The sequence below is a fragment of the Zootoca vivipara genome, chromosome 1 (genome assembly GCF_963506605.1).
Source record: "Zootoca vivipara chromosome 1, rZooViv1.1, whole genome shotgun sequence".
NCBI classification, from domain to species: Eukaryota; Metazoa; Chordata; class Lepidosauria; order Squamata; family Lacertidae; genus Zootoca; species Zootoca vivipara.
Window position 1 is genome coordinate 52,488,922 of NC_083276.1, and position 18,316 is coordinate 52,507,237.

The 18,316-nt window shown below is 41.9% G+C and overlaps 1 protein-coding gene across 2 annotated transcripts in view; it reads right to left on the bottom strand.

Moving 5' to 3' along the window:
- TTC17 (tetratricopeptide repeat domain 17) overlaps nucleotides 1-16,264 on the bottom strand; it is a 54,541-nt gene extending 38,277 nt beyond the window's left edge. Inside the window, exons 1-7 of one of the 2 annotated variants that reach the window (XM_035116059.2) lie at nucleotides 16,025-16,264; nucleotides 6,837-6,926; nucleotides 5,120-5,289; nucleotides 4,007-4,118; nucleotides 2,669-2,800; nucleotides 1,347-1,456; nucleotides 338-482 (exon numbers count right to left, since the gene is read on the bottom strand). In XM_035116059.2, the coding sequence (XP_034971950.2) occupies nucleotides 338-482; nucleotides 1,347-1,456; nucleotides 2,669-2,800; nucleotides 4,007-4,118; nucleotides 5,120-5,289; nucleotides 6,837-6,926; nucleotides 16,025-16,264 (999 nt within the window). The remainder of the gene's footprint in view (nucleotides 1-337; nucleotides 483-1,346; nucleotides 1,457-2,668; nucleotides 2,801-4,006; nucleotides 4,119-5,119; nucleotides 5,290-6,836; nucleotides 6,927-16,024) is intronic. The other variant, XM_060274745.1, reaches the window with a different exon arrangement.
- Between the last annotated feature and the right edge of the window lie 2,052 nt (nucleotides 16,265-18,316).

Consider the following 18,316-nt stretch of genomic DNA (forward strand, 5'->3'; position numbering starts at 1 on the left):
AAAAGGACATGTTAGCAGGATTCAAACGTAATATGAACATTTAATATAACTTCTGAATTTCATATTGATTACGAGCTTCAGCATGTGACTGCTCTGGAAATAGAATCAAGTTTGATACATTATGGGTGCTTTAGTGAGGCCCTCCAAAACAACAACAAGAGCAAAAATGCAAATAAATGTTATCTGTCGGTTTAAAGATCAACTGTTCTTCAAAGATAGCCAAATTCAAAACATTCTTGTCCTGAAGATGCATGAGTCTCACTGCTCAATTTGTAAGAGAGCTAACCAATGTGGTATAATCTTTCTAGATAATTGAAAAAAATAAGATATTATTTACTGCATATATGTTTCCTAAAGTATAATAGCTGGTGAAGACGTCACTGTAATCCAGAGCTGCATGGACCACAATGGCTGCATCAGCCGAGAAGTGTGCCCTGTGTAGCACATTTGCCAGGTTTATCAGTGCAACATCTTTATTGTGCCTGAAAGAGAGAGGAAAAACAAAGCAGTCATTAAGATGATATCCTAAGGCATTTCTAAGCAACTGGCAAGCCCCAGGCCCCAGGTTTGATGTCTGGTTACTTGCGTTTAGGAAAGTGGTAAGTATTGAGAAGCTACTAGCCAAAATCTGTGCAAAAATGCAATTCCAACATAACGATAGCCCAGAGCTTCCTAAGCTACTGGTCTAATATGAAGTGTATTTTTATATCCAAAAGCGTATACATCTATCCTGCTGCCTTATACTTTTATCTATTGCTAGGCATGTCAGTAGTCTAAAAGCGCATGGGTTGACTAAGCACAAAGGCTGCTGTTTTTTTTTAATAATGAAGAGCAATTCAGCCAGTACTTCCATCAGATGACGCACAATTGTGTATAAATAGTCTTCTTCCTTATTTGGTCCAAAAACCAGAATTAACTATTGTAGTTTGGTAAGTTATAAATAGTAATAATAATTTCAACACCATTTGCTGATAAAGAATAATATTCTGAAGTGAGTTATGACTAAGTAGCTTTGGTTATGGAGCAGGGAACATGCCAAAGCTAGCCTAAGTTATTCCCACACATCTTTGTATAAGCAGTACAACATACACATACATACTATTTAGCATTCACTGTTATATAGTTCAGATAAGCCAACAGCACAAAGCAAGAGCCACCCATCCAAAGAGGCTAGTGCAAGTCAAACAAGAGATGGCGGAGTCTCCAGATATGCCTCTACAACTCCATCATATAACTGCATTGGCCTGTCAATCCTAATAGGAAGCAACTGCCACCCTTGATTAGCTGAATTTTCAAGTTATACAACAGACTGTATTATGCTGGCAATAAAAATCCATTTGCCTCACCTTGTAGAAAAATGGAGAGCCCGCATGGCACACTCCACTACTTGGTATGGCTCATTCTTTATTCGCCAGTAGAAGGAAGCCATATTATATAATACCCAAGAAGAAGAATTCTGTGAAGAACAGGAGGCACAAGAAATGTTTACTTTTTTTTTTAAAGTTACTAAACTTTTTAGCTGTTGGTGGCTGAAACTGGATTCTGAACATACACACACTATCAGAATGCCTGTGGCCCCCAAATTCAGTTACGTGAACATAAAGAATTATGCCTGAACCTTGCTGCATGGATGGCTGATTCAGATATGAACAGCCAGAGTTTGCTCACTTCCTTACTTGTTTGTGCTCCGCCGGTCAGCAGGAGTCTTTTTCGGGCAGAAGCCATGTGGGGAGGAGGGAGGGATGGAAAGAGATTGGACAAATCAGGGAGCAGGAGAGATCAGACAAATCAGTTTTTCCTTTTGCTGGTTGGCTGCAGCCATTTCAGGAAGAAACCATGGATGAAGTAGGGAGAGAGACTGGATTAGAAATGTTCCCATAGGAAAAAGAGGAAATTGCCAGCTCATTATGTGAACGCCTAATGAACGATTTTATGGGGATGCATTGCATCCAGAAGCTGGGACCTGCATGTAATCCATTTTATTCTAGTCTTCATAGTATATGAAAACTGGGAGGGCTAATGAAATAAAAACTCTAGAAGAAATTTAACATGGTGCTGTGGCAATTGTTCTGTCAGTAGAAGCTCGTGAGATACAACAACTGCCCCTTGTGCACTGCTTAGGGATTCCCCCTCCCCGGGCCAATTTCAGGGGTGGGGGTGGGGAGTCCTGCTGTGCTACGGTAGTGGAAGTCATTGTACAAACTTCCACTAATGGAACTCGTTAACTGAGTCCTGCCCACTGATTCAAACAAAAATGAGTTGGCTATATATCTCCTACAGATAGGTATAAATGTGTCTGCATCAGCCACTACTCACTGCAATTCATACAAAGAGTACATCACACATAAAATGTAACAGAACACATAAAATCCCAAATTAAAAATTATGCAAATCAAGATATTCAAAGCACTATAGTGGTCCTCATTTAAATGGCCACTGGTAGAAATTTGCAGACATTACTGTCACCAGATTGTCTTGGTTCACAGGGAGAAAAGCCACATAAAAATCAGATGAGCACTTAGGGTAAGTAAGCATCCATTGGGATGTTTTTACTTAACTAGCAGACAGAAGGCATGTGAAGATTTAAGTGCCTGCTAAATGTAAACCATATTCATGTTGCATCAAAGCTTCTATACACTCATTTTGGGGACACACACAAGGTGGTTACCTTCATGAGACCTTCATAAATGCGATGGCCTATCTCGTCTATGCTTCTTCCTAACCGTCTTGATAAGTAGGTCAATATAGGATCTTCTTTTGGTAACAAGGGTGCAGAAAGATTAACTCTTTCTTGAATACCCTAAGTGGGGGACAGAGAGGATAGAAAAAGAAAAGAGTCAGTGACTGATAAATAAAATGGGATTCTCTACTATCAAGGTGGACAGACTTCAGTCTTTTGTTGCCTGCTTTTTTTCATTTTACAAAAACTTCTGTGGTCCAGTAATGTTTTCACATTTTCATAGCAGGAGTGTGCATTCAGAATTTCTAAACAGTTAGCTAATGTGTGAATATTGAGTATGAACTTCCGCTTAAGAAAATAAGTAACTCTTTGATACGTAGGTCCATCTATTTCAGCATTCTTTACAAAAATACCCAGGAATCAGCAGGAATCACTTATGATAAGGTGGTAGAAGGTAGCCAGTAATTCCTCATGTCAAATTTACCCACAGCTCCCCAATTTAGCAAATACTGCCCAAAAATTCCAACACATAAGGCATCACTTCTGAAAAGGCAATATCAAGTTTACTGAATCCTATAGCAGTCTACTCAGAGGTAAGCCCCACAACATTTAATAGGACTTACTTTCAGATAAGCGCACAAAATTGCTGCATCTGTTATTTAGAAAATGTATTGTTCTAGTATTCCATATAAAATCATGTTTAAGTAGTGTTCCATCAATACCTTCAGTTATTTTTATCCTAAAACACCCACATACAATTTAGGCTGCAGTTAGTGGGGAATTTTGAAGAACTTCAGCTGCTTCAAGTGCTGTAGCAGAATAACCATGCTTGTTACAATCAATGCATAAGATAACCAAGCCTACTGTGTTACTTGCTACCTTTTTAGAAAAATCCAAATTCTACACCAGCAAAACTTTCCAATATTTTTCTTTTAGGAAAAAAATCTGAACATTTTCTACAAAATGAGGCATGGGGAAGAAAAATGTATTAAGTGATAGAAACTGAAGTTAGGATGCATGTGGAGGAGGCAATATGAGACAGTAGTCATTGTAGGCAAGAAAGCTGGAGAGGGAATTGCAAGCATCACCACTAGAAGCTTTGCAATGATTCCTAAGTCTTGTCCAAAATGTTCAGTAATGTGGCTACAAATATTACTAGGCTGCCTTAAGAAGAAAGTTATTCAGATTTACTTCAATTAACAGATAACATACTTTAAAGCGACCGTAAGACAAAGCAGTCCTGACTACCTGAATCTACTTGGGCATCTCAGGAAGAAAGGCAGATTAGAGGTAAAGTAACAAAAGACTACACCATTAATTACTTACCCGTAAGTGCTGGAATGCATGAATGCTATATGGAAGATCTAGAATTTTTGTGCATTCTGGCTCTTCTAAGTCTGGAGGTAAAGGAGACTTTGTGTCTATGTAGTCCTCAGGGCTAAAACCAAATAGCAATGCAAACATTAGAATATTTACAGGTAGGTAGCCGTGTTGGTCTGAGTCGAAACAAAATAAAAAAATTCCTTCAGTAGCACCTTAAAGACCAACTAAGTTTTTATTTTGGTATGAGCTTTCGTGTGCATGCACACTTCTTCAGGTATCAGGAATTTTTTTATTAGAATATATGTTTGCAGTCGAAAAGATCACAAAATACTAGCAACGGGAACTAAGTCATGTAGGAATGCTGATTAACATTACCTGTTTTAAGTCAACTAACAAATTATATATTTTTATATCTACATCAGATCAACCTGCATTAAAATGGTATCTGCTGAGTCTTCAGCTTAAGACTATAAACTAGTACGGTACTAATCTCTTTCCCCCCCAAAGCAGGCACAAAATAATTCAGTTAGGATCCTATAGTGGGTACTTTCTGAAGTGCATATCCTTGCTCAAATAAATAAAATGAACAATATTCAGAATTAAGGAACTCTTTTGGATTCTGCCATACTGACACTGAATAAAGAAGGTTAGGAATCAAGTTCTGAAATACAAGTAACACACAACTTACACAAATTTAACTTGTGCGCATAAAGCTTTATGCCACTGACATAAAAAAATTAAGGGGGCAGACATCCAGGAAAATACTTTGGCAATTCATTGAACCCAATGGGTTTTGACTATATGCATTTTTGCCTTTATGTGCTATCCCACAACGTTACCCCTGCCTAAGTTGAGTGCCACCTGTACATTTGAAATCATGCTCTGGAGAAAGCCTACTTCACCAAGAACGAATGCAACAAAGTTTAGGAATGCCTAGAAAAGACACATAAGCAAATATTGTTGAGATGACTATAAATATCTTTTTTGAGAATATTCAGGAGAGCTACCTTAGCATTCACTTATTATTTCAACCTGATTCCCCATGCCACAATCATAATCCCACCATCCGAAATTACAGGTGTTGCAAAAATTCCGTACAATTAATCATCTCGCTACCTGATCTCTTTGCTCTCCAAGGTGATGTAAGTGCCATCATAGAGATCCAAGTCCCCCAAAGGCACCTTTGCTTTAATGCAATCCGGATCTTCCTTATTATGTCTTTGTTCCAGCCCTGTGTCTCTGTCTTCATTCTCCTCTATATGGATCTTCTGAGCAACCAATTGTTTCTAGGAGAGATACAAAAAAACAAAATATTGTTCAAAACAGAAAATTACTAACAAATATTCATGAACTCATCATGCCACTCTGTATGAAGAACTCAGTGGTCTAGAAATTTACACCGAGAAGTCCAATTATAAGTTTTGTTCTCAGAAATAATTGGGCAATGAGGTAGTGACAAATGTTGATTCGATCCTTATCCAACATGAATAACTCAATTCATTGTACAGACATGCAGAATTTAACGGCTAGTATCCAGAAGGCCCCTTGTGCAAGCAGAAAGGGAAGGTAGACGGCATTTCCGTGTGCTTTGGTTTCCATCAGTGTCCCGTTGCGCCAGAAGCGGTTTAGTCATGCTGGCCACATGACCCGGAAAACTGTCTGTGGACAAACGCCGGCTCCCTCAGCCTGAAAGCGAGATGAGTGCCGCAACCCCCCCCATAGTCGCCTTTGACTGGACTTAACTGTCCAGGGGTCCTTTACCTTTAACCATGCAATTCCTTCCCTCCTTTAACTGTAGCCACCTGAATTGCATACCAAAGCATTTCAAAAGGCTTCTTGGGGAGGGTTGCAGGGGGCTACAGTGAAAGTGGGAAGGTGGGTGAGCTCTGTTGCTCATGCTTTTCAGGATACAACTCTTAAGACTTTAATTTCCCCCCATCCCAGTGTAAATATTGGACACTTCTAATATTGAGAGCCACAATTAATCACTGCCATGTGAACAAGTCTTCATAAAGGATCAAGGTTGCTACTCATTCTTTTAGTGATTAAGGTCCAAAATACAGAGATATGTACGTACGTAGGATCATCTGCACAAAACAGGGCCAAGAGTGCTCTTAGCTGTACATACGGTAGTGACTTTGATGTATTTGACTAGGATGCAAATAAATTTCTTTATGTCTGCTGCAGGGGCTGGGAATTTGTTTTTGTTTCTTTTAACCAGCAGAACCCCCAATCCTAGCTACATTATAAACTTGCTAGCTGGCTTCTGACACGGGATGCTCTTTAAGAAAGAACTAGTGTGTTTTTTCTGGCACTGCTCAAGCTTCAGACTGGTACCTCTTTTTAGATGGGAGATACGTAGAAGCTGGTGCTACTGTAGTAAAGCACGAGCTTTCCTGAGCCTGTGCTTTGGTTCAGATACCAAGATACCATGTTTGGTGTCTGGAATATCAAAATGAAAAGCATGTCAGATATGGTTTCTGAAATGCCACTCAGTTTCAAAGAAACTGTTCTTCGGGGGGGGGGGGGGGGGGAGCTTGGAGCCCTTTGGACTCAGAGAACAAATTCCATGGTTCATTGGAACCTGACCACGCTTTACAGCTCCAATAGCAAAGGAAAGCCAAAAAGCTTCAACACTTCTTTTTTTACATTGCAGGTTTTATGCATAGAGACTGAAATAATAAATATGAAGAAAAAAACTATTGATGCTAAAGCTTCCAGCATCCGTATTTATCATTCTCCAAATGCACTTCCTTTATCAGGAAATTAGCATTTCATACTTTTCAGTACCTACAAAGCAGGTTTCCAAGACCATTTCGTTACACAGCCTCACCTCCAACTCTTTGAGGTAGTTAACAGTTGTTTCTTGTCTCATTAGTATTACTAAATCGTGAGGATGTTTCAGGTTCATTGGCGAGTCGACCTAGAAGACAGTGCAAAATAGCTGCATTATTAAACATCCTTAATGTTAAGACAACTGAATATTCAGGCATTTGCTAGTAACAGGCTATAGCCCTGAGGAATTTCTGAACATTATAAATTGCCAAATGGCTACAGGCAACTTTCAGAAGCTTAGGATATAGGGAATTGAAACAGAATGTTGTTTTTATTTCTTTGATTTCTTACATTTATATTCTACTTTTCTTTCCTCATGGAACCAGCGTACTGACAAGATCCAAACATGCTAAGCTTCAGTAATTACACAAATTACATAACGTTGGTCAATTTGGTATGAGGGTTGATTAGTTAAAAACATACTCTGTGTTATAATCTAAAGTGTGTGCCAACAATTGTATAGCACCTGAACATTTACATTTTGACAATATTTGTTGGGAGATAGGGTCACCCCAACTAGTTTGTCAAATCTCTTTCTCAGACTTTTTGCACTACTGAATGTAAGATTAAAATTTTATACTTAGTAAGGACGTAGGTCTGTTAAGAGTAAAATCTCACACTTAGTATAGTAGGTTAATTGTTAATATAGTTATCTAGCTATAAAAGACAAGTTAGATCCACATTGTTAACATGCCAGTGAATTGCTTTCCCCGATATGCACATTGAGTTTGCTAGTGCTGCTGTACAGGAAAGTAGAAGTTTGACTCCCATCATTTTCTGAGGGCTATTTATGAAGGGGGAAATCACCACTTATTGTTATTATTTATTAAATTTGTATATTGACTTTCTTCTGAAGATCACAGGGTGGTTCACAACATAAAAATACAAAATGAGAACACAAAATACTTAACGAAACACACACACCCTTCCACAAACACATCTAAAAGGACATAGAATGTTAATCAGCCAAAGGCCTGGTTATGGAGAAATGTTTTAGCCTAGCCCCCAAATTTGCCATGCCAGCTTCTCTGGAGAGAGCATTCGAGAAATTGGGAGCCACTGCAGAAAAGGCCGATTCTTGCATTGCCATCCTCCACAAGACATCTTGTGGAGGGGGCACATGAAGGGTGCCAGATGATGATCACAGGGTCCTGGTTCGTTCATATGGGGAGAGGTGGTCCTTGAGGTATTGTGACCCTAAGCCATTTAGGGATTTATGGGTCAAAACCAGCACACTGAATTGGGCCTGGAAACTAATTGGCAGCCAAAGCAATCAGGCCAGGATTAGCCTTATATGCTTAAACCACCATGCCCTGGTGAGCAAGAATTTTGTTCGCCAAATTCTGCATCAGCTGAAGTTTCTGAACCACCTTCAGAGGCAGTTCCATGTGTAACATATTGCTATAATGTAACCAAAGGTTACCAGAGCATAGACGACAGAAATTAGGCTATCCCTGTCCAGGTAGGGGCATAGCTGGGCCACCAGCCAAAGCTGATGGAAAGCACTCTGTGCCACCAAGGCCACCTGAACCTCAAGTGACAGCAATGGGTCCAGGAGTACCCCCCAAGCTGCATACTTGCTCCTTCAGAGGGAGTGCAACCCCCATCAAGAGCAGGCAACCTCCCATTCTAGAGAACCACCCACTTACTGTGTGTCAGCCTTATCTCAGCTTGCTGGCTCTCATCCAGTCCATTATTGAGGAAAGACAAAGGTCCAACACACCCACTGCCACATCTGCACATGTGAAGGAGAAGCAGAGCTGTGTGTCATCAGCATATTGCTGACAACATACTCCAAATATCCCTACACAGCAATTTCATGTTGATGTTGAACAGTATATGGAATAAAACTGAACCCTGAGGAACCCCACACTGAAGGCTCCACAGGGCCAAAGCAAAATCCCCAGACCATAACTTAATTAACTAGAACTACTGCAAAGTGGTGCCACACACTCCTACCTCGGACAGCCACCCCAGAAGGATACCATGGTTGATGGTATCAAAAGCTGCTGAGCTATTAATCACTTCCCTGGCCCAGCCAGCTGCCACATCCCTGCTAGTTTTTTATCAGCTAAGGGGGAAGGGGCCCAGAGCTAGAAAGTGAAGGAAGTGAGAGTGCTGTTGCGTTCAGGTCCTGTTAGCACATTCCCATAGGCATCTGACTGGGCACTGTGAGGATGCTGGATGAGGGCCACTGGCCTGATCTAGTAGGCTCTTCTTATGTTCCTACCCTGGAGGAAATATCATGTAGGCTAGGCTATTATCACATTTTCAATGAAAGCAGATGGCACACACCTAAATGGACCCTTGCAAATAATAACAGAAATAGGGAAAGGATTCTACTTCACAGTAGGCAGCAGGGTTCAATGGACATGGAATAATGCCTTTTAGCACGAGTCCACCTTTGTACCTTAGGGCAGAAATAGAACATCTATTTTCAGAAGATAGCTGATTAATCTTGTGCACAAATGCACACATCTATCTATCTATCTATCTATCTATCTATCTATCTATCTATCTATCTATCTAAAGGTCTTCACAGATCCTCTGGTTTTGAAGAATTATAAATATATATAAGCTTCCCTTTCCTCACAAATGAGCAGGGAAGGCAATTGTTAAGCAGTTCAAGATACTCCTGCTTGAAACAGATCATTCTAAACCAATTTCAATTAGATTTTTGGATGCAGTTGGGACTGATGTTGGCTGGATGCTGCCAAGAGGTGGGGGTAGGACCATGTTGAAGCTCCTGGGTGGCTTAGCAGTTTTCTTTTGAGTATTAACAAGATCATAAAGATAAAAAATAAAATATCCCAGCCTAAATCAGAAGATAGTGTTTAGGCAATACATGAAAAATAACAACCAAATAGCACAGTAGGTTCTCATGTCAGACTACTATTAACAGTTTATGTTAACCAAAAGGTTTTATAATGTGAGGGGAGTTATCTGTTTATATAATACAGTCTACTGCAGGCATCCCCAAACTGCGGCCCTCCAGATGTTTTGGCCTACAACTTCCATGGATCCCTAGCTAACAGGACCAGTGGTCAGGGATGATGGGAATCATAGTCCAAAACATTGGGAGGGCCGAAGTTTGGGAATGCCTGGTCTACTGGGATATGCTGCTTGTTTTTAGATTATTATTTTCTGTTACTTGTTTTGCTGAATCTTTTTTGGTAAATTAGTTTATAGTCAGAGGTGCTTTTTGAAAGGCCAGTCGCATGCTTAAAAATGTTAGTTTTGAATTAGTCAAGGATCTCAGGATGACTAAACACAGGTGGAGCCTTAAGTGCCAAGTTTTCTTATGCTACACATCTATGAAGAAGCATAGGCAGCCATAACATGCCATGAAATCCAGAAGACTTTAATTGCAGAGAGGCATTGCACCCCGTGCCTTTTTATCAGTCACCTTATTGTTAACTATTCATATAACCAAGCATGTTTAATATTTCTATCCTGTCTTATCTCTATTCTGAACGGAGTGTTCGACAACTATCCAGCTTTTTCATCACAACATAAAACTGCAAAATGTTCTCCATACTCTCTTTAATAATATCAAAATGAGCATGGTGGAACAGTATTTTAAAGGAACTATTTGACAGATCTTTAAGGCTATAACCCCAAGTGCACTTACTTGAGATTAGGCCCCACTGGGTCTTACACTAAGTAAATACGAACTGGACTGTGAATTTCTACAACTATTCTTTACTTACACAAGTAAAGGAGGTCATTTCAGTGAATACAGCAACATTTATAGAATCCATGAATTACGGGGAAAGAGTAAGTTTTATGTTGTGATGAAAAAGCTGGATAGTTGTCGAACACTCCGTTCAGAATAGAGATAAGACAGGATAGAAATATTAAACATGCTTGGTTATATGAATAGAAAGACCCACACAATCTGCCCCACCCATGTAATTGCATTATTCACATCAGTCCCCAACTGTGTAAAATTACATGATGAAGAAACAATCCCTATGTGACTGTGGGTGGAGAGCATCTCTGATCCTAATTACATCTGTGCAAATGTGCACTCTTGATCTTCATGGATCCAACTTTCAACTAAGAGAATGTAGGATTTAAGCCTATAAACATTTTCTCATATGCAAGTTCCTTTGGAAATCAAAAAGGATCACTAGGACTTGGGCAAAAGGAGAACGAGCAATTAAAACCAGCACAAAGTTGCAAAATCACTGTGTCCCTTAAGCAAAAACATCAGAGCTTGCTTAATGCAGAGGTCTGAGATTGATTAGGAAATTCTGTCAACACTGGAAACACTGTACGTAGTAGACAACATCAGCTGTGGTATGAATATTGCAAGACATTTGAATAGTTACAGCTGAAGATTTTGCAGCATCTAATTAGCATAATTTGACAATTATATTATTCCGATTCTTTTGGAATCTCCCCCCCCCCCAAATGCAATATTCACTAAGCTGATCTACCAATCAGTAATATTTGCAGTCAGGAGTGGGCCCCATGTAGTCCTAAGGCTACAATCTGTCTCTCCTTCAGCAACCTGCTGAGTGGAGAGGGAGAAAAGGAGATGTTAGAAACGGGGCCCCAGTCCACCTTTGCTGCTGACACCATTCACCGCCAACTTCCTTTCTACACATGATCTAAAAAAGAAAAGAAAAAGACTGTCTACTCATTTTAGGTGATTTTAACACCACAGCCCAGCCCGGGCACTGTGATCTGCTGAACAGACCTGGTTAACTTTACCATAGCCTGAAGATGTCTATGTACAGATAAGGGCTTTCTCCAGTGGCCCCTAACTTGTGGAATGATCTCCTTATGGAGATCAGGTGCACAGCAACTCCTGGAAGCTTCCTCTAACAATTTAAAACATAGTTCTTTACCCAAAGTTTTCCCGACTGACATACACACATACATAATTTTATTTGTATGCTGCCTTTCCACAGTTCAAACCATGCTCAAGATGGCTTACAACGTGAAAAAATACATAGCAAAAGTAGTTATAAACAAATACAACATTAAAAAGACAGAACCAAACTTAACAATATTTTCACATAAGACACAAGATCTAAAATAAAGATACAAAAAATGAACAGCAACATCCCCCCCCCCCCCGCAACAAAAAACCCCAGCCCAAGAGTTAATACTCATTATTGGCATTTCTGGCTACTGCAGCTGATCCTGATGTTTTATTTCTGCTTCATTAATATTGTTTTATCATATTTTGTTATATGCTGTTTGTTTTATTGATTTATAATCACCTCAATATTTCTTTTAAATGAAAGACGGTATACACATTTTAATAAATAAGTAAATATTAATTTTTCAATTAATAGGCATCACCACACCTGAATAGCGAATACAGTATGATATCCATTGGTATTTGATAAGTTAGAAGATAAACTGTCAGCAAGATTGGGTAGGGAGTCAATTTCAATTGTCCCCTCACCCCCTGAAGCTCCCCAGAAATCTGCTCCGAAGGGTCCCCTCCAGAGCAGATTAAGGAGGGGCAGCAGGAAGAGAACACCAAGTGCCCCCCCTCCCCATACTGCTGGCTAATTCTGTCCAGCAGCAGACAAACACTTGTTGCTTACCATCTATAGTGTTTTATATCTAAAATTCATGGTCAGGCAATAGCTTTCCTAGGACCAACCAAAACCTCAGGCAACTTTGCATAGCAGGGAAGCAAGTCTAACTCTCAGACTTTGTACCCTTTAAGGAGATTGGATTAGAAGCAAAATAAATACTAGAGTCACTTTCAATATCTCGTATGGTAAATGGTATGGATATTAATTATTATAGGAAAATCAGAAAGCTAGCAAAACTGGGAAGTGATCAGCAGAGGCTCTATATTAAGAACAGTTTGTAACAAGTAAGAGAGTTATGATTAGAAAACAAATTCAGTTGCAGACCTCATACAATGAAGTTTAAGCATAGCCAAACTTTCACCATTTTAAACTTACCTACAGATTCACGCCCCCCCCCCCAGCATATGACATACATTATAAAGCACAGAAGAGAACCAACAAATCTAGGTAACAACAAAATATGGGAAAACCAGGAAGCCCTATAAAAACAGATTATTATACTGTATGTAGATAACCATTGAATTCAATCTATAAAATGGAATACCTTTTATATCAAAGCCCATCAGCTTAGAACAAAAAAACAATTCAAATTAGATAAGTCCTTTTAATTTGGTAGGAATGCTCCAAGCTGCTGGCAAAAATTTAACTTATAAAACAGGGGAATCAAGCTGCAATGATATACTTTTTTCTAAACTACATTTCTGGTGAACTGTACCTGAATAGATTTATACATGTGCACCACCTTCTATACCTTGCTTAGTCATTGCTGTCTAGTGGACTGATGTCTTCCCTTGCCATTCAAACAGAAAATCTTCCTATTGATAAATGAGCTATAGCCCAGATAATACTTAAAGCAGACATAGGCAACCTTGGCTCTCCAGATGTTTTGGAACTACAACTCCCATGATCCCTAGCTAACAGGGCCAGTGGTCAGGGATCATGGGAGTTGTAGTTCCAAAACATCTGGAGAGCCAAGGTTGTCTATGCCTGACTTAAAGCTAGGGTTTGATGGCTCTGTGGTAACTTATAAAACTCACTCAAAAGCAGTGATGTGTGAAATACAGAGCGACATGGAACTTTGTCCTTATCAGCCTCTGCCCAAGTCTCTCCATCAAGAAAGAAAGAAACAGAACAAATTGAATGAGGACAAAGGTGAAACTGACAGGGCTGCCTTTGAAATCAAGCCTGTTATAAAGGGAGCCAGAGGGGCTCTGATAAATCACAGAACCACATATCCTAATTACTGTCCTAAGTAAACTAGTAGAAAGCATTACTGAAACTAGATGGTTAAACAACATTAATTAATTAGAATGGATTCTGCAAAGGATGTTTTGTTTTTCATTCTTCGAGTGTCAACAAGCATGTAAGGAAGGGGAGATTCAGTAGTCATACTTGGACTTCCAAAAAGGCTCCTAAGTAAACAGTAGTCATGGTTGTCCTGTGAAATGGTAATTGGTTAAAGATCACGCAGAAGAGAAGAAGAAGAAGAAGAAGAAGAAGAAGAAGAAGAAGAAGAAGAAGAAGAGGAGGATTTGATACCCCACTTTATCACTACCCGAAGGAGTCTCAAAGCAGCTAACAATCTCCTTTCCCTTCCTCCTCCACAACAAACACTCTGTGAGGTGAGTGGGGCTGAGAGACTTCAAAGAAGTGTGACTAGCCCAAGGTCACCCAGCAGCTGCATGTGGAGGAGCGGGGACATGAACCCAGTTCACCAGATTACGAGTCTACTGCTCTTAACCACTACACCACACCGAAGGAATAAGCAGAACATTCTGAAAATGTTCTGAACACATGTTCTGTACTGGGTCCATTGCCATTTAACATTCCTATATGATATGGAGTTAGGGTGAGCCGTGAGAGAGCCATGTTTGCAGATGAAATTTGAAAGAGATTTTGTAGGACTCAAAAAGGGCATTTCGGATGGAAGATGACTGTGTGCCACAGAAAACCTTAAATGAAAGCTTCAACAGAAGGTGCAGCATTGTAGGGTGGGGGAGAAAAAACTAAATGGTGGGAATTATTAAAGGTAAAGGTACCCCTGACCATTACGTCCAGTCGTGACCGACTCTGGGGTTGCGCGCTCATCTCGCATTATTGGCCGAGGGAGCCAGCGTATAGCTTCCAGGTCATGTGGCCAGCATGACAAAGCCACTTCTGGCGAACCAGAGCAGCACACGGAAACGCCGTTTACCTTCCCGCTGTAGCGGTTCCTATTTATCTACTTGCATTTGGACGTACTTTCGAACTGCTAAGGTTGGCAGGAGCTGGGACCGAGCAACGGGAGCTCACCCCATCACAGGGATTCGAACCGCTGACCTTCTGATCAGCAAGCCCTAGGCTTTGTGGTTTAACCCACAGCGCCACCTGGGTCCCTAGGAAATACTGGGAATTATTAGGAAATACTTAAAACACTACAGACAAGAGCAACTAAAGTGATCAGGGAGCTGGACTTCCAAACAAGGAAAGGCTAGCTAGGACATTTGGCAGCCACTGTGGTATAGTGGTTAAGAGAGGTAGTCTTGTAATCTGGTGATTACACTTCTCCACATGCAGCTGTTGGTGACCTTGGGCTAGTCACACTTCTCTGAAGTCTCTCAGCCCCACCCACCTCACAGAGTGTTTGTTGTGGGAGAGGAAGGGAAATGAGAATGTTAGCCACTTTGAGACTCCTTCGGGTAGTGATAAAGCGGGATATCAAATCCAAACTCTTCTTCTTTAGAGAAAGATGACTATGAAGACACATGACATGTTAATAAAATCATGTGGAGAAACTGAGGAGTCTTCAGTTCACCTCTCTCATTATTCCAGAACGAAGGTTCACCCAATGAAACTGACAGGCAGCTGATAGTACATTAATCTCTCTATTACATGAAACACACGGTTACTTATGGAATTCACCGCTACATAATAGCTTAGATAAATATCACCTCACAGTGATAGCTTAGATAAATTCACAGAGGTCAACCTTTACCATAACTAAATGAGAATGTCCATAAGCAGAGGCAGTATACCACTGAAGACCAAATCGTGGGCCACCCAGAAAGTGTGTGGGCAGAAAAGCAACAAGGAAGGCCTGCTGACTCTATTCCTACACCACTCTCTTTCCTCAGAGGCACTTTGCTGCCCTAAAGGGATCCTTGCTGGGCTCTTCACACAAACGCTGATCAAAGGAAGAGCTTCGAGGAGGGCAGCAACGAGGTTGCTGGAAACGACAGGAGGGAAGCTGCTTTTGTGCTCCAACCCCGCTTGCTGGTTTCCCACAGGCAAGGGCTCAGCCAGCCCCTGCGATAACAGGACGCTGGGCTAGATGGGCCACTGGCCTGATCCTGCAGGATCTGCTCACGCAGCTCTCTAGAAAGAACCTCGCGGCCACGTGCACTTGGAGACATGAGAGGGAGGGAAGGAAACTCGAGCCAGGAAGGGAAGCAGCGCTGGAAAGTGCCCTGAGGAGGGGAGGGATGGGAAGAGGCTGCACCGCGAACTCAGAGTGTCTCTCTCTCCTTCCCAACACAGGGGACGGACCCTCCTCGGCACCGGGAGAAGAATGCAGAGGGAAGGGGGGGGGGAGGAAGCGTTTCTATGGCGACGGTTCCCACAGCGGCCAGAAGAGCCCCTCCCTCACCTGCTGCTGGATCTTGCCATCCTCGGTGACCACCCAGTGGGTGGTGGCGGCGCCAGGCTGGGCCGCAGAGCCCAGCAGCAGGAAAAGGCCCAGCAGCGCCCATCCCGGAGAGGTGCACGCCAGCCCTCGACCATCCCGCCCGGACACTCCTGCTCCTGCTGCTGCCGCCGCTGCTACCGCCATCTTCCTCAAGCCCGGCCTACCCGCGCCACCCGGAAGCGGATTGGCCTCCATCGCCATTTTGGAGAAGGAAGTGTGTGTGCGCGCTTAGAAGTACGAAAAGGTGTAGACTCGCACGAAATCCGATTTTGTTTGCTTAGATGTTTCAAGCCGCCGCCGTGCGCGGAGGGATTTTCTGCGGCAGCAGCAAAGCAGCTTTTTCTTCCCTCGTTCAACTCGCCTTGCAAATGAAGTGAGGGAAGCCAGCTCCCTGTTAAGACCACAAGTCCTGCGTGCGCGTGTCACTCTAACATTTCCCTCTTTCTATCTCTATGTGACCGGGAGAGGCCGGAGGAAGGGGAGGAGAGCGATAGGTCAAACAGATGAGGACGTCTCGCGTGGCTGCGCCCCTGAGAACGGGAGGAGGCGGAGGAAGAATGTGGCGAAAGGGGGCGTGGCCTACGAAAGGAGGGCGCCGGGAGTGGAGAGGAGGCCACGCCCTCCCACGCATCCTCCGCCACGCCCTCCCACGTGCTGCTCAGAGGCAGCAGCCAATCGCGGGCTCGCAGCCGCTGTCATCGGAAGGTGAATACGAGCCGCGCTCTTTTTGTTCCGCAAAGGGAGCAACCGCCAGCTGGCTGACCGCGTTAAAGTCCTTCGTTCGGTTGCAAAGAGGAGCGCGTGTGCCTCAGGCTGCAATCCTGTGCCCGTTTTCCCGAGAGGAAGCCCTTTTTAACGGAGGGCCAGAGTAGACAGACTGCTTCTGACATGGGACCATGTGCCCGTTTGGAGGCTGCTGCACCTGCCCGTCCGGATGGAAGAACATTTCAGGCTGCCCCCGCATCTGAAACAAACGCCCCAGCAACAACAGATATACTGACACAGGGGCTAGAACCCGTGGCAGACATAGATGCCTACCCTGTCCCCTGTGTCCACTTTTACAGGACCAAACAGAATCGGGCTCACCTGCATTCTGCACAGGGAAAAGGGGCCAGATTCCAAAGAATAAATGCCCTTAGAAATGACAATATTCAAAAAGCAGCAGGGAAACATTTCAGTCTTGCTAGATACTGCAACTAATTTTAAAAGCTGTTAATCCAAAACAAGGTTCTTCCTCAACGTACAAAGTGAGTTATACTACTCCCCCATTCTGCACCTAATCAATTTTAAACTGGCATTTTTGTACTATATATTTGAATTTGTAATTATGACTTTAGTAAGAAGGAATGGACCACCTTTCCAGTACTGTATGCATCTATTGTTAAATGTGGCTGTTTAATGTGTCCCATGTGCACAACACATCAAGTTATCTAAGGCATAAACTTCAATAGCTTGAATACAGTGGGGAAGATGGGGTCTATCACTTGACAGGATGAACACTTGCACATGCACACCCCATTAACAAATAGGACTAATTAAAGATACAAGAATTTAGGGATTTTCAAACCAGAATTCAGCAATATTCCTAACCATCCAGAGATTTATGTAAGACATTGCATCACTGGGGGGGAAAAAAGAATAATTTGTCAATCGCTGAAGAATAAATTGCAGTACCAGGAATATAGCTATGGATTATAAAATACCCTTAGAAATACATAGAATGGGTGATTGAGTCAGTGGACATTATTACATGCCCTTTACCCTCCAATCCCTGGGGCAATTACATTAAAACACAGTACAGTGGCTTAACGAACGCCCTGTAAATTTTCGCTTAAAGGATTTTTCTAGCGGAGGTTGCCTCGCTAGACAAATTCGTTTTACGAAAAATTCGTCTAGCGAATCACGGTTTCCCATAGGAATGCATTGAAATTCAATTAATGGGGGGAAAAATTCAAAAAAATTCAATGCATTCCTATGGGATTCGCTAGACGAATTTTTCGTTATAAGAATAGACCCGTGGAACGAATTAAATTCGTCTAGCGAGGCACCACTGTATTAAAAACAATTTAAAACAATGTACCATCTCAAAAATATAAGGTGGATCCTAAAAATGTACACTGCAGGTGTCAAAAGCAAGGGTACGTGTCTTCCATGATGGGGCTTCCCTTCTCCTCCTCATGCAGCCTTCTTGCAACCCCCCAAATGGCTTCAGAGGATTGCTGGCAATCAGTAGAGAGTTAGAAGCTCCAATGA